The sequence below is a fragment of the Phalacrocorax carbo genome, chromosome 20, assembly GCF_963921805.1.
Source record: "Phalacrocorax carbo chromosome 20, bPhaCar2.1, whole genome shotgun sequence".
Lineage (NCBI taxonomy): Eukaryota > Metazoa > Chordata > Aves > Suliformes > Phalacrocoracidae > Phalacrocorax > Phalacrocorax carbo.
This window is the reverse complement of record NC_087532.1, coordinates 8,980,396-8,996,034: the sequence shown is the minus strand read 5'-3', so window position 1 is coordinate 8,996,034 and position 15,639 is coordinate 8,980,396. Positions and strand designations below refer to the sequence as shown.

The window sequence follows — 15,639 nt, the reverse complement described above, 5'->3', positions numbered from 1 at the left end:
TGCAGAGCGCAACATACAACAAGGTGGCAATAGACATTAGGAAAGGAGCGTCAGCAAACTCCGCGTGAAAATGCTGACACCTTGGGCTTGTTTTGTTTGGGTGCTTCTCTATTTCATTCTCACCCAAAGGAGAGGGGAGGACCAGAGGAAGCTTTATGGGAAAGGGTCCCCCTCACTGCCTCTCCACGCCCCACACGGCTGGGAAGGTAAGCAGGCCCTCTCCCCTGGTGCTCCACTTGACGACACCCCGCTTCCCAAAGGACGAGGAGTGGCCATGCACTTCACGGAGAAGCACCCCTTGGGCACAGCTACTCCACAGCAGCTTCCCGAGGAGAGCAGCCCCAGGAACTCGGCCTTTGGCACCTCTGGGCGGCTGCACCAGAGAGGGGCTGAGAAGGTGCTCGCTTGGTCAGCCCGGGGCGACAGAAGCAAACATACTCACTGTGGGAACACAAAGATCCCCCCAGGAGGCATCTGGAAAACAGCTGTCTCATTGCGGGCTATGACCAAGGGCCTCAGGCTTGACTTCTGCAAGAAGGAGAGAGGCAGGGGAGTGAATGTGCCCGAGGTCATGGCTTCGACCTGGCTGCAAGAGAGGTAGAGGGAGCGCTGAAAAGACAACAGACTCACTCGCAGGGCAGTGTTTGCCAGGATGCCGGTCTTGTCCACGTCTCGCAGCAGGTCTTCGAAGAACCGCATGACCACTCTCCTTCCCCGGCACACCAGGATGCCAAAGTTCTTGAAGACAAAGTCAAAGTCCTTGCCTTCGGTCAAGGCCCACGCGATGACATTTGTGGTAGCCTTGACGCACTTCAAGACCTTTTTCTTGGGGATGGAGAGGTAGAAGGCGACCTCGGCGTAGATCAGCTCTGCAACTTCTAAGTCCTCTGCAAAGAAACCGCCCGGCAACAAAGTCACTTGCTCAGCCTTCAGCAGACTCACATCAGCTCTCAGCACCGCGACCCATCAAGAGCCCACCGAGCCTCCTCCCACCCCACCGACTCCCCACGCAGCAGCAAGCGGCCCGGCCTGCCTTTGGGGGCCAGCACCCTGTCCCCATGCAGACCGCTGCTCCTGTCAAGGGGGAGCGGGAGGGAAACGCCAGCTCTGACTCAAGGCTTCGCAAGCCCAGCCCTGGAGGTCTCTTCTTACCGGGCCGTGATCTGGTCTCATAGCAGAGCTTCTTCTCCAGCAGAACTGGCTTGTCCAGGTGGAACATGGGTTTCTGGACCTTGACACTCGCCTTGTTCCCATGACAAAAGTCCTCCTCCCTGATGTAGACGGTGGCCATGCCCATTAGCCTGACAGCCTGCCAACGAGAGTGAGAAAGAAAGAGCCGTTGGAATTGTTCCGGTGGGAGAAGAGCGTCGAGGCACACTAAGGCTTCTCTGTTGGCCTGCCCACCCCGGTGGTCGCCAGGGACAAGGTGGGGCCCCGTTGGAAAGCTTTGGGGAAGAGCCTTGCCCTCCACCTTGTTCCCCTCTCCCTCCGCTTTACCCTCCCACCCTCTTCCCAGGCCACGCAAGGTGAAGGACAAGCAGGACACACCACCCGGAGCCTGAGAGGGCCCGAGGAGGGCCAAGCCCTGGACACTGCCCCCGGCTCTCTGCCCGCTCATTACACCCTGCCAGCAGGCCTAGGGAAGCCTCCAAAGAAGAAAGCCCACGTTCTTCTTTGTCCAAAGCGGGGCTTTGCTTTTTCTCTCCGTCCACTCAGAAGTTGCTCTGTGGCAAAGCTGTCCTCAGCAGGATCCTTCTGGGGCATGTTTTCTGCTTCCTAAGCCGTTGCGGGGAGGAATTAAAGGCCGGGGAGGGGCCAGGACACAGCAGGGTCTGGAGGACAGCAAGGAAAGCAGCCCACCTTGTTCAGCAGCAGCTTTTGGCGATAGCACTCCGACACGCTATCCCAAATGCTGGCCATCTCTGGGGAAGAAGAGCGAGACAGGGCACGCGTGACGTCAATAAGCTCAGCGCCTTGCCAAGGCAGCAGGTGCAGGCGTCGTCCTACACCACCGCCTCCCCCCTCACACCACCCATGCAGGAACTGCCCTGCAGAGCCGAGTTTTAGCTGTGTCCCCATGAGAAGGCGTCCCGTGCTGGGGACACAGCTCTGTACTTGAAAGAAAGAGGGGAGAAGGCTTGGCACAAGGACGGGCTCCAGTCCACGCCAGGAAGGTGTCTCCGAGTTCCGAGCCTCGAGCACGGGACCTTCTGGCAGCACCTACCCTCCTTTGTGAAATCCGCCAGGTGAGGAGACAGCGCATGGAGGAAGGCAGAGGAAAACCACTCCATGGCTGCAGCTCCTCCTGGCCGAGCCCCTCCGCTCCTCCTGTCCACACAGCGCCGGCGCTGTGGCACTGCCTGCCTCCGCCTCCCCCTGCGGGCTGCAAAGCAGCTCCCAAGAGCAGAGCAGTGGCCAAAGCAGCCCCCCACACCTGAGCTCCTCCCTGACTGGCAGGGAAGTGCGGGCTGGGTGCCGTGGGGAGAGGCAAGGTGTCCCGGTGAGGGGGTGTGCCCCATTGTGACCACGGCCCGTGTCAGAGGGGCTGCAGGTGAGCACAGCCCCTGCCACAGAGGGCATCTGGGGCAGCTCTCCCCACCCACCCGCTGCCCTCTCCACAGGCAGACCCAAAGGGTCGCCTACAAGGGCTGCTGAACAAGGACACCAAGACCGTGCCAGAGAGACAAGATTAGGAGACTTGAAGGGGGAACAAAATCAAGTTGGAACTAAAAATTCCCCCAAATTCCCAGGCGTCCTTGTCCCCACGTAGCCCAAGCAGAGACCGTCTAGGTGCAGGGGACCACATGCTTTTGGGAAAGGTTGCTCAAAATTGTTTTGAGGTGGGTATGAAAAGAAGCCTGAATGTAGAGAGCAAGTGAAGAAACTAATAGAATCACAGAATCATTAAGGCTGCAAAAGACCTCTAAAATCATCAAGTCCAACCGCCAACCCAAGGCTACCAGGACTCCTAAACCACTTCTCCAAGTGCCACCTCTATATATTTTTGAACCCCCCCAGGGATGGTGACTCCCCCACCTCTCTGGGCAGCCTGTGCCAGGGCCTGAACACTCTTGCTTGCAGTGAAGGCATGTTCCCTGATATCCAACCTAAACCTCCCCTGGCGCAGCCTGAGGCCATTTCCTCTTGTGCTATCACCTGTTCCTTGGGAGAAGAGACCGACCCCCCCCTCACTCCAGCCCCTCTCAGGCAGTTGCAGAGAGCGAGAAGGGCTCCCTTCAGCCCCCTCTTCTCCAGGCTAAACCCCCCCAGCTCCCCCAGCCGCCCCCCAGCACACTTGTGCTCCAGACCCTGCCCCAGCCCCGCTGCCCTTCTCTGGACACGCTCCAGCCCCTCAAGGCCCTTCTTGTCCCGAGGGGCCCAAACCTGAGCCCAGCATTCGAGGTGGGGCCTCCCCAGGGCCCAGCACAGGGGCCCCATCCCTGCCCGGCTCCTGCTGGCCACACCAGGGCTGACACAAGCCCGGGGGCTGGTGGCCTCCTTGGCCACCTGGGCACTGCTGGCTCATGCCCAGCCGGCTGTCAGCCAGCACCCCCAGGGCCTTCTCCACCGGGCACTTCCCAGCCCCTCTGCCCTGGGCCTGGGGCGCTGCCTGGGGTTGGTGTGACCCAAGGGCAGGACCCGGCCCTGGGCCTTGTTGAATCGCATATGCTTGGCCTTCGCCAAATGATCCAGCCCGTCCAGGTCCCTCTGCAGCCCCTTCCTACCCTCCAGCATACCAACACTCCTGCCCAATTTAGTGTCTTCTGCAAACTTACTGAGGCTGCACTCGATCCCCTCGTCCAGGTCATTGGTAAAGATATTAAAGAGAACTGGCCCCAGCACTGAGCCCTGGGGACACCGCTTGTGACCGGCCGCCAACTGGGTTTAACTGCATTCGCCACAAGTCTTTGGGCCTGGCCATCTCTGTGCTACAATTGACCAGCAAGCGCTTCCTCCAACCGAGGCTCCGAGGAGGGACGAGGCTCGGGGAAAGCACGCTTGGTTTCCCTGCAACACCCTGAAGCGTGCTTTACTCCTAGAGCTGATGACAGCCCGTAACAGACACAGGCAGCCTTGTTTCCCGCTGGCTGCTGGGTTGCTTCCTTACTTGCGACTCAAACTCGTTGGGTTTTGCACGTTTCCGATAAAAGCACAATCTCTTTGGGAAAAGGATCGTGAATGACGTTGCCGCTTGCAAAGTCCTTGGGCACGCCTCTCCTGTATTTCCTCCCAGAATATTTTCTGCTCCTGCAGTGTTCTTAGGGGAAGAAAAACCCCAGCTCAGTGAAGCGGGTGACCGTCTCTGCACTGCCTGGCGTTAGCCCCGTCTGCCTGGGTGTTGGGGAGAATTTGGTGCCACTGAGGGCCGAGTCCTTGCCAAGGCCGTGTCCGTCCTTCCCCTGAGCTCCAGCTCTTCCCAAGCAGCCCAGAGGCGCCGGTGAGCACGGCTCAGGAGACGCCGTGTCCGTCTCCAAGCCACAGCTCCCAGCACGCCACGTGGCAAGGGAGGGACCAGAGCGCCCAGCGTGCCCTGGGGCCTGCACACCCGCACTGAGCCCCGGGCGCACCCAGGCCAGGCCGGGTCCCCTTCCCGGCTGGTGTCCATGGAAGCCCCACCCTGCCCGGGCCCGAAGCCCCCAACCCAGCAGGAGGGAGCAGCTCCAGGCAGGGCCGCGCTGCTCCAGCCCCAGGGGGATCCCCTGGAGACCCCCATCCCGCCCCGACCGGGACTGGGCCTCCCCCAACACCCTGCCCGGGTGCAGGCTGCGGGCGCAGGGAACGGCCCTGGCTGCCCCGGCGGCCCGGCCCCCAGCACCGCTGCTGGGCTGAGAAGAGTCCCACAGGCCTGGCCATGGTCCCCAGAGCCGGGATGGCACCTGCAGCCCCTCCAGGTGCCCTGAGACCCGCCTCCGTGGGGAGCCGGGGAAGGGCAGGTGTCCAAGGGCTTTGCTGTCCCAGCCACAAAACCTTGCTCAGCCCGATGCTGAGGTAGCTCGTGAGGGACGGCGATGGGAAAGCACGGGAGGCGGGCGTAGGGAAAGGTTTTTCACAGAGGTTCATGCGTGTGTTCTACCAGTTTAATGCTTGTTCTCAGAGCATCACGATCGGGCGGTGTTGCCCTGCAAGGGGATAGCCTGGACTTTGTTTCAATTTGGCGGAAGAGCAGGAGACGTCCAGGGAGAATCCCCAGCAGATCCGGTTTCATGTTCACCAGTGACTGGGAGAGAAAAAGCAAGATCCGGGGTCAGTGCTACAGCAGACCTAACCCAAGGCCATAATGGCCTCTAATCAAGTGTGAGAGGACACTGCAAAGATGCAAGCCCGCCAGAGGAAAGAAAGGATGAAAGGGACACGCACAAAGGAAGAAACCAGATTTTGCATGTTTGACCATCAGGCAACTGGCTTTCTAAAGCCCGTGAAGGAACCTCCAGAGGCTGCCCAAGGCCACCTCTCCAAGGCACCCACCTCCCCGCACGCTCTGCACACCCACCGTCCTCATCTCCCAGCTCCCCACAGCACTCACCTGTGTGGGAGACGGACGGGCTCACCATGGCAGGCTCTCGCCATCAAGGCTCCCGGGAAGCACAAGAGACGGTGAGTGGCTGGACACGTCGCCATGTGCCTTTTTGTGCTTCCCGGGCTCTCGGTGTGAGCTGTGGGGGTACACTGGGCCCGTCAGTGTGCCCCTCTCTGCATCCCTGGAGCCCTGAGCGTCCCTTTGAGGGCACCGGTGTCCATTTTGGGACTGGCCACTTCCCCTTGCTTTGCTTTCTGCTGTGGCTGGTCCCCCTGAGCATGCCTCTGGGCGCACCCTGGACCCCTGGGTGTGCCTGTGGGGTCTCCTCGCACCCCTCCATGTGCCTTTCAGTGCACCAAAACCCCCTCGGTGTGCCCTTTTGCGCACCCTGCAGCCCCCTGCTTATCTGTTAAAGGTCCAGCCCACTCTTGTACATTTTGGCATGTTGCAAGTCCCATGGGCAGCCTGGACTGCTCCACGTTCCTTCTGCTGCACCCACAACCCCCCTGGGTGTGCCTTTCTGTGCACCCCAAGGCATTCCACAGGAACAAAGGCCAAACTCAGGGTGCTTGAACTTGACCACACTTGCCCAGGGGAGGCCCCTGGAGCTCTGAGTAGAGATAGGTGGAGCTGGTGGGAAAAGAGGAGCACACAGCATCAGCACATGGCATCAGCAAAGACACCATGTCTGAAATGGCACTGCAGGGACAGACATGGCAGTCTGCTTTGCAGAAAGGCTATTATCCGTCCCTCTCCATGTTGATGGAATATTGGAATCATCTTCTTAACTCCCACAACAAAGCTTCAGCTGTCAACTCGGCAGCAGTGGCAGGGCAAAAGAGAGCTCAGAAAGGCTGAAGAGCCCTACGCTTGTGCTATGGCTGGGGATGTGGCACATCATTAGCAGGGTTCTCTGGAGGGTTTAACTGTACCTCTACACACGTGTGGGGTGTAGCACCAGGTTTCTGGGGACTCTGCGGTTCTCCTCTTGTGCTATGTTCCGACTGGTGGCGATAAGAAGATCCTGACAGTGATAAGCCAACGCTACTTGCTGGTAAACTGCCAGCACATTGACATGATCAGCACTGAAATAAAGGCTGACCGGAAGAGGCACGTCTCATTTAGCTTTGGGATATGAGATTGTGAAGCTTCATCTTCAGCCCAGGAAGCCTCTGATATGTCAAGAAACCACACCAAAACGGGGGTGGTTTAAAATCACGGGGACCTGTGCTTGGCCATGAATACAGAGCCCAGCCAGCAACAGCCTTGCTGCAACAAGCGGTGCAGGTGTCGGGGGCCTAGTCCGTGGCCTGTTTAGAAAGGCTGTGTTGAAAAGAAGTTTGGCAATTGTTAAGTCACACGTGGAAAGCACCACCCAAGATATTGCAAGCAACATGCTTCCATGGTCAGCATGGATAAGCTGGAAAGGCGCAGGAGCACTAGAAAAGTGCTTCTATTCAAAGCGAAAGCCTTAAAAGAGCGAGCCAAGTAGAGCCCCCAGAGGGAAGGACCACCCCTTGAGCCTTGAGAAGAGAAAGGAATGAGAGAACAGTTGGAGCAGGACAAGAAAAAGAACAGCAAGTCAGGCTTGTAAAATCTGCTGGGTCCATCCTCTGAGCCGGTGAGGCCATGGGCCTTGTGACTTGTCCCCTGACAAGCTTTTGTTGAGCGGTGCGGATGTAAAAATGAAGGTGGTGTGCACCAGAGACAGCTCTGTCTGACGACCTCCCAGCAGCAGGACCTTGCACTGCAGAGCACTGAGAGCCCCTCCATTCCCCACAGTGCCCATTTGCATCTCCTCTGTGACCCTGGCTGCAGGTTCTGAGACTCCCCTGGCCCTTTGGTTCATGCACACATCCCCTTCAGTCCCACCCGCGGCATTCGGGTGCCCTCCCTTGCCCTCCTGGCAGGCTCAGAGTGCCTTCTTTCCCTGCAGGCGCCCTTAGATGTCCTCCTCAATCCCCATCCCCGTGTGCTCAGGCGCCCTCCCTCCACCTTGCTGGGCACTGCCCTCCCCCCCTCTCCCCTTCCTGCACGCCCGCATCTCCCCTCCTCCCCTCCAGTGCTGCCCAGTTCCCACTTTGGGCAAGACCAGGCTGAGCTGCCTGTGCACGGTCACACCGAGGGTGCTGGCGACGGGAGGCACTGTGCACGCAGGCTGCTTTTGCAGGAGGATGGGCCAGCACGCGGGATCAGGAGCTGCCCGTCCTTTCCAAAGGCCTGCCAATGAATGTCCTTCCAGGCAGGGCTTGGTGACCCTGGCGTCTTTATTTGGCATCTCCAGGAGGAATGCAATGTTTGGAAAGGTCCCACTCTGCTGAGGGCTCTGCTGCTGCAGAGCAGGCAGCGCTGGCAGCAAGAGCGGGAGCTCCAGCACCAACACGCATTCGCTCGAGTCTGACACGATGGACAAGCTTGGGGCTTGCTGGGCCCCTCAGGCTCTGCTCCTCAACGCCGGGCTGCAGGTCTGCGTGGTGCGACGTGGCCGTACTGCGCACACGTCCCGTATGCTGTCGCACCGGCCTCGTGCTTTTCTCTGAGGCCGTGCAGCTCCATCTTCTTCACCACGCTGAGGGGGAACCAAAAGCGTGTTGACATCAGTTGGAAGTAGAGAGAGGAGGGCAGAGACCTCCTGCCTGCCAGGCCTGGTCCTGGAGGCTTGCTGTGGTCTCTGAGACACCCCCTGCTCCACTGGACCAGGCCCATCAGCTCAGGGCTGAGACCTGGCAGCGGACAGGTAGGGCCCTCCGGGCAAGGTGTCCGGCTGTGGGTGCCGTGGCAGAGGAGGGACAGTGTCTGTGGGGTGGAAAGGCAGAGCCAATCCCAGAGGAAGAAAGCCATGTCCCCGTCTGCCCCTGTTCTGCCTGCGGACATCTCCCTGGGGCTGGAAGGCAGCTCTAACTCAGGGGCACAGCCTCAGGACCTCGCTGCTCTCCTGCCACCCGGCTGTCAGTACAGACAGTCCTTCCCAGCTGCCGCTGCCCGGGCAAGGGAGGAGAATGTGCACCAGGAAAATGCCTCCCATGCCTGGAGATATTTACCAGTGGACCTCCTTCGGGACTGTTGCCTGCAGCCGGTTGAGCTCTGTCTTCCTCTTCCACACCTGCTGGCGGGATCTGTACCGCTCCAGTTTTGCCAAGACCTGCCTTGCTCGTGGTGACCTGATGCTGCAACAGCAGGGACAAATTCCCTCTCACACCCTGCCCTGGCCCCTGCTCACAGGCTGGGGCTGCCCAGGGACACCAGGCATCGGGGCTGACCCCAGGCATGCCCGTGTCAGGGGAAACCGGGCCCCTGACCCCGCAGACGGGCGGTCTCTGCCGCTCGACTCTCCCCAGCCTTGCCGGGAGCTGCCGCACGCTTACTCTGGCTGTGGCGTCTCCAGCGGAGGGGCCGGTATCTTCCCCTTCTCTGCCCGGGGATGGCAGTAAGAAATCTCCTCCCCATCCCTTTTGGCCCAGGAGATGACTTCCTCCTGTCCTGCCTGTACTTCGGCCCTCTCCTGCGTGCTACTTTTGGGCCAGGGCAAGCACGCGTACAAGTCAGACCACTTCACCTGGAGTATTTCGGACTGACTCTTGGCCTGGGTGGGACAAAGAGGAACGTTAGAGCCCAGGTCACACCTCTCTCCCGCCCCTGGACAGGGCAGCACTAGAGACGCCAGGGACTGCAAGCCCCCGGCGGGGACCCCGGTGCGGGAGATGGGGGAACCGGGAGGTGGGGTCCACGTGGAAGCCAAGCGTGGTGTGAACAGATGGGGTCATTGGCCAGGCCGAAAGGCAGAGGCAGGAGGAGTGACGGGATGAACACGTCCGCAGTGTCGCGGCTGTCTTTGAGGACACCCTCTCCACAGAGCCGTGTTTTCCTACACGTGACACCATCATTACGTCCACCTGTAGCACGTACCTCTGCTGCTCCCAGCCGACTGTCCAGAGGAGGCAGCCAGACTTGAGGACGGTCCGTCGCTCTGGCTTCCTTGCGTTTCTCTGCACGGGTCCCCTCTATTGGCGGCAGCACGCTGCAAACACACCGCACACGGGGCTTGTACGAGAACAGCAGGCGCCTGTTCTTCAGCTGGTGCTCAGGGAGCAGCCCCGTGCAGGCAGCACAAGGCAGCTCTGCACGGGAGCTAGGCCTAGGCCAGGAGTCAAGTCAAAGCCAGGACGAGACGGCCATGAGCCACGTGCCGCTCAGGGGTGGCTGAAGAGTCTCACCTTACGCTACCTGCTGCAGTCCCCGCCTTGCCCCTCTTCTCTCCCGTCAGACCAAGGCCCCCTGTCCGGACGGGAGAAAGACGCCCTCGGGAGAGCAGGCGCTCAGCAGGACGAGCCCCTGGAAGCACAAGACCAGGAAGCTCTTCACAGCTGCACCTCTGGGTCGCTTCCCGCAAGACAGACGTGCCATCTGTGCACGCGACTGCTACTAGTGCCAGGCCTGGACCCCCAGGCCTTGCCGTCGGGCTTCCTAGGGCGGTCTTGGCCCTTTCCCGACGACCACTATTTCCCAGCCCTCCCTTCCCACGGGGCCACGCTGCTCCCTGAGCACTTCCTGCCCCACTGCTTCCTTCCTAGGGGCCCCATTTGGAAAAGGGGGTGAGCTGGGACGTGCTGGTCACTTTGGAGAACCTCTCGCCCCGGGGAGGTGGCATCATATGTGGGGAAGACACGCTTGCGTCTCTACATGGCATGGGTGCGTTGTTACGGTACCTCGTTGGGCCGCCTTGTCAGCCAGTTCTTTTTCAGACGTGGCACTTTTGTACACAAGCCTGCAAATAAGAAGGTGCCGGTGGTTTCAGTAAGGGGCAATGGAGTCCCCTGCAGCCCCCACTAAGGAGCTGCTCCCAGAGCTGCTCGAGAGCTGAGCTACTCTCAAGTCCCCAGGTTTGCAGAGCACAACATACAACAAGGTGGCAATAGACATTAGGAAAGGAGCGTCAGCAAACTCCGCGTGAAAATGCTGACACCTTGGGCTTGTTTTGTTTGGGTGCTTCTCTATTTCATTCTCACCCAAAGGAGAGGGGAGGACCAGAGGAAGCTTTATGGGAAAGGGTCCCCCTCACTGCCTCTCCACGCCCCACACGGCTGGGAAGGTAAGCAGGCCCTCTCCCCTGGTGCTCCACTTGACGACACCCCGCTTCCCAAAGGACGAGGAGTGGCCATGCACTTCACGGAGAAGCACCCCTTGGGCACAGCTACTCCACAGCAGCTTCCCGAGGAGAGCAGCCCCAGGAACTCGGCCTTTGGCACCTCTGAGCGGCTGCACCAGAGAGGGGCTGAGAAGGTGCTCGCTTGGTCAGCCCGGGGCGACAGAAGCAAACATACTCACTGTGGGAACACAAAGATCCCCCCAGGAGGCATCTGGAAAACAGCTGTCTCATTGCGGGCTATGACCAAGGGCCTCAGGCTTGACTTCTGCAAGAAGGAGAGAGGCAGGGGAGTGAATGTGCCCGAGGTCATGGCTTCGACCTGGCTGCAAGAGAGGTAGAGGGAGCGCTGAAAAGACAACAGACTCACTCGCAGGGCAGTGTTTGCCAGGATGCCGGTCTTGTCCACGTCTCGCAGCAGGTCTTCGAAGAACCGCATGACCACTCTCCTTCCCCGGCACACCAGGATGCCAAAGTTCTTGAAGACAAAGTCAAAGTCCTTGCCTTCGGTCAAGGCCCACGCGATGACATTTGTGGTAGCCTTGACGCACTTCAAGACCTTTTTCTTGGGGATGGAGAGGTAGAAGGCGACCTCGGCGTAGATCAGCTCTGCAACTTCTAAGTCCTCTGCAAAGAAACCGCCCGGCAACAAAGTCACTTACTCAGCCTTCAGCAGACTCACATCAGCTCTCAGCACCGCGACCCATCAAGAGCCCACCGAGCCTCCTCCCACCCCACCGACTCCCCACGCAGCAGCAAGCGGCCCGGCCTGCCTTTGGGGGCCAGCACCCTGTCCCCACGCAGACCGCTGCTCCTGTCAAGGGGGAGCGGGAGGGAAACGCCAGCTCTGACTCAAGGCTTTGGAAGCCCAGCCCTGGAGGTCTCTTCTTACCGGGCCGTGATCTGGTCTCATAGCAGAGCTTCTTCTCCAGCAGAACTGGCTTGTCCAGGTGGAACATGGGTTTCTGGACCTTGACACTCGCCTTGTTCCCATGACAAAAGTCCTCCTCCCTGATGTAGACGGTGGCCATGCCCATTAGCCTGACAGCCTGCCAACGAGAGTGAGAAAGAAAGAGCCGTTGGAATTGTTCCGGTGGGAGAAGAGCGTCGAGGCACACTAAGGCTTCTCTGTTGGCCTGCCCACCCCGGTGGTCGCCAGGGACAAGGTGGGGCCCCGTTGGAAAGCTTTGGGGAAGAGCCTTGCCCTCCACCTTGTTCCCCTCTCCCTCCGCTTTACCCTCCCACCCTCTTCCCAGGCCACGCAAGGTGAAGGACAAGCAGGACACACCACCCGGAGCCTGAGAGGGCCCGAGGAGAGCCAAGCCCTGGACACTGCCCCCGGCTCTCTGCCCGCTCATTACACCCTGCCAGCAGGCCTAGGGAAGCCTCCAAAGAAGAAAGCCCACGTTCTTCTTTGTCCAAAGCGGGGCTTTGCTTTTTCTCTCCGTCCACTCAGAAGTTGCTCTGTGGCAAAGCTGTCCTCAGCAGGATCCTTCTGGGGCATGTTTTCTGCTTCCTAAGCCGTTGCGGGGAGGAATTAAAGGCCGGGGAGGGGCCAGGACACAGCAGGGTCTGGAGGACAGCAAGGAAAGCAGCCCACCTTGTTCAGCAGCAGCTTTTGGCGATAGCACTCCGACACGCTATCCCAAATGCTGGCCATCTCTGGGGAAGAAGAGCGAGACAGGGCACGCGTGACGTCAATAAGCTCAGCGCCTTGCCAAGGCAGCAGGTGCAGGCGTCGTCCTACACCACCGCCTCCCCCCTCACACCACCCATGCAGGAACTGCCCTGCAGAGCCGAGTTTTAGCTGTGTCCCCATGAGAAGGCGTCCCGTGCTGGGGACACAGCTCTGTACTTGAAAGAAAGAGGGGAGAAGGCTTGGCACAAGGACGGGCTCCAGTCCACGCCAGGAAGGTGTCTCCGAGTTCCGAGCCTCGAGCACGGGACCTTCTGGCAGCACCTACCCTCCTTTGTGAAATCCGCCAGGTGAGGAGACAGCGCATGGAGGAAGGCAGAGGAGAACCACTCCATGGCTGCAGCTCCTCCTGGCCGAGCCCCTCCGCTCCTCCTGTCCACACAGCGCCGGCGCTGTGGCACTGCCTGCCTCCGCCTCCCCCTGCGGGCTGCAAAGCAGCTCCCAAGAGCAGAGCAGTGGCCAAAGCAGCCCCCCACACCTGAGCTCCTCCCTGACTGGCAGGGAAGTGCGGGCTGGGTGCCGTGGGGAGAGGCAAGGTGTCCCGGTGAGGGGGTGTGCCCCATTGTGACCACGGCCCGTGTCAGAGGGGCTGCAGGTGAGCACAGCCCCTGCCACAGAGGGCATCTGGGGCAGCTCTCCCCACCCACCTGCTGCCCTCTCCACAGGCAGACCCAAAGGGTCGCCTACAAGGGCTGCTGAACAAGGACACCAAGACCGTGCCAGAGAGACAAGATTAGGAGACTTGAAGGGGGAACAAAATCAAGTTGGAACTAAAAATTCCCCCAAATTCCCAGGCGTCCTTGTCCCCACGTAGCCCAAGCAGAGACCGTCTAGGTGCAGGGGACCACATGCTTTTGGGAAAGGTTGCTCAAAATTGTTTTGAGGTGGGTATGAAAAGAAGCCTGAATGTAGAGAGCAAGAGAAGAAACTAATAGAATCACAGAATCATTAAGGCTGCAAAAGACCTCTAAAATCATCAAGTCCAACCGCCAACCCAAGGCTACCAGGACTCCTAAACCACTTCTCCAAGTGCCACCTCTATATATTTTTGAACCCCCCCAGGGATGGTGACTCCCCCACCTCTCTGGGCAGCCTGTGCCAGGGCCTGACCACTCTTGCAGTGAAGGCATGTTCCCTGATATCCAACCTAAACCTCCCCTGACGCAGCCTGAGGCCATTTCCTCTTGTGCTCTCACCTGTTCCTTGGGAGCAGAGACCGACCCCCCCCTCACTCCAGCCCCTCTCAGGCAGCTGCAGAGAGCGAGAAGGGCTCCCCTCAGCCCCCCCTTCTCCAGGCTAAACCCCCCCAGCCCCCTCAGCCGCCCCCCAGCACACTTGTGCTCCAGACCCTGCCCCAGCCCTGCTGCCCTTCTCTGGACACGCTCCAGCCCCTCCAGGCCCTTCTTGTCCCGAGGGGCCCAAACCTGAGCCCAGCACTCGAGGTGGGGCCTCCCCAGGGCCGAGCACAGGGGCCCCATCCCTGCCCGGCTCCTGCTGGCCACACCAGTGCTGACACAAGCCCGGGGGCTGGTGGCCTCCTTGGCCACCTGGGCACTGCTGGCTCATGCCCAGCCGGCTGTCAGCCAGCACCCCCAGGGCCTTCTCCGCCGGGCACTTCCCAGCCCCTCTGCCCCAGGCCTGGGGCGCTGCCTGGGGTTGGTGTGACCCAAGGGCAGGGCCCGGCACTGGGCCTTGTTGAATCGCATACGCTTGGCCTTCGCCGAATGATCCAGCCCGTCCAGGTCCCTCTGCAGCCCCTTCCTACCCTCCAGCATACCAACACTCCTGCCCAATTTAGTGTCTTCTGCAAACTTACTGGGGCTGCACTTGATCCCCTCATCCAGGTCATTGGTAAAGATATTAAAGAGAACTGGCCCCAGCACTGAGCCCTGGGGACACCGCTTGTGACCGGCCGCCAACTGGGTTTAACTGCATTCGCCACAAGTCTTTGGGCCTGGCCATCTCTGTGCTACAATTGACCAGCAAGCGCTTCCTCCAACCAAGGCTCCGAGGAGGGACGAGGCTCGGGGAAAGCACGCTTGGTTTCCCTGCAGACACCCTGAAGCGTGCTTTACTCCTAGAGCTGATGACAGCCCGTAACAGACCCAGGCAGCCTTGTTTCCCGCTGGCTGCTGGGTTGCTTCCTTACTTGCGACTCAAACTCGTTGGGTTTTGCACGTTTCCGATAAAAGCACAATCTCTTTGGGAAAAGGATCGTGAATGACGTTGCCGCTTGCAAAGTCCTTGGGCACGCCTCTCCTGTATTTCCTCCCAGAATATTTTCTGCTCCTGCAGTGTTCTTAGGGGAAGAAAAACCCCAGCTCAGTGAAGCGGGTGACCGTCTCTGCACAGCCTGGCGTTAGCCCCGTCTGCCTGGGTGTTGGGGAGAATTTGGCGCCACTGAGGGCCGAGTCCTTGCCAAGGCCGTGTCCGTCCTTCCCCTGAGCTCCAGCTCTTCCCAAGCAGCCCAGAGGCGCCGGTGAGCACGGCTCAGGAGACGCCGTGTCCGTCTCCAAGCCACAGCTCCCAGCACGCCACGTGGCAAGGGAGGGACCAGAGCGCCCAGCGTGCCCTGGGGCCTGCACACCCGCACTGAGCCCCGGGCGCACCCAGGCCAGGCCGGGTCCCCTTCCCGGCTGGTGTCCATGGAAGCCCCACCCTGCCCGGGCCCGAAGCCCCCAACCCAGCAGGAGGGAGCAGCTCCAGGCAGGGCCGCGCTGCTCCAGCCCCAGGGAGGTCCCCTGGAGACCCCCATCCCGCCCCGACCGGGACTGGGCCTCCCCCAACACCCTGCCCGGGTGCAGGCTGCGGGCGCAGGGAACGGCCCTGGCTGCCCCGGCGGCCCGGCCCCCAGCACCGCTGCTGGGCTGAGAAGAGTCCCACAGGCCTGGCCATGGTCCCCAGAGCCGGGATGGCACCTGCAGCCCCCCCAGGTGCCCTGAGACCCGCCTCCGTGGGGAGCCGGGGAAGGGCAGGTGTCCAAGGGCTTTGCTGTCCCAGCCACAAAACCTTGCTCAGCCCGATGCTGAGGTAGCTCGTGAGGGACGGCGATGGGAAAGCACGGAGGCGGGCGTAGGGAAAGGTTTTTCACAGAGGTTCATGCGTGTGTTCTACCAGTTTAATACTTGTTCTCAGAGCATCACGATCGGGCGGTGTTGCCCTGCAAGGGGATAGCCTGGACTTTGTTTCAATTTGGCGGAACAGCAGGAGACGTCCAGGGAGAATCCCCAGCAGATCCGGTTTCATGTTCACCAGTGACTGGGAGAGAAAAAGCAAGATCCG

The 15,639-nt window shown here is 60.4% G+C and overlaps 2 protein-coding genes across 2 annotated transcripts; both read right to left on the bottom strand.

Annotated features, from left to right (window-relative positions):
- Positions 1–416: 416 nt before the first annotated feature.
- On the bottom strand, positions 417–1,305 carry LOC135316555 (coiled-coil domain-containing protein 81-like). Its single transcript, XM_064470156.1, has 3 exons — positions 1,153–1,305; positions 631–887; positions 417–528 (listed from the first exon to the last, which is right to left on the bottom strand). Exons 1-3 carry the CDS (start codon positions 1,295–1,297, stop codon positions 439–441), a joined length of 492 nt encoding a protein of 163 aa, XP_064326226.1. The 5' UTR covers positions 1,298–1,305; the 3' UTR covers positions 417–438.
- Positions 1,306–10,817: 9,512 nt separating this feature from the next.
- On the bottom strand, positions 10,818–11,706 carry LOC135316562 (coiled-coil domain-containing protein 81-like). The gene is made up of 3 exons (XM_064470176.1): positions 11,554–11,706; positions 11,032–11,288; positions 10,818–10,929 (listed from the first exon to the last, which is right to left on the bottom strand). Exons 1-3 carry the CDS (start codon positions 11,696–11,698, stop codon positions 10,840–10,842), a joined length of 492 nt encoding a protein of 163 aa, XP_064326246.1. The 5' UTR covers positions 11,699–11,706; the 3' UTR covers positions 10,818–10,839.
- Positions 11,707–15,639: the final 3,933 nt, after the last annotated feature.

Bases quoted from the DNA above. Each gene is read 5' to 3' on its own strand.
- LOC135316555 (XM_064470156.1), bottom strand. From the start codon at position 1,297: ATGGGCATGGCCACCGTCTACATCAGGGAGGAGGACTTTTGTCATGGG. The intron at 888-1,152 runs GTAAGAAGAGAC...GTTTCTTTGCAG, and splicing joins TGAGACCAGATCACGGCCCG to AGGACTTAGAAGTTGCAGAG. The intron at 529-630 runs GTGAGTCTGTTG...TCCTTCTTGCAG, and splicing joins TGGCAAACACTGCCCTGCGA to AAGTCAAGCCTGAGGCCCTT.
- LOC135316562 (XM_064470176.1), bottom strand. From the start codon at position 11,698: ATGGGCATGGCCACCGTCTACATCAGGGAGGAGGACTTTTGTCATGGG. The intron at 11,289-11,553 runs GTAAGAAGAGAC...GTTTCTTTGCAG, and splicing joins TGAGACCAGATCACGGCCCG to AGGACTTAGAAGTTGCAGAG. The intron at 10,930-11,031 runs GTGAGTCTGTTG...TCCTTCTTGCAG, and splicing joins TGGCAAACACTGCCCTGCGA to AAGTCAAGCCTGAGGCCCTT.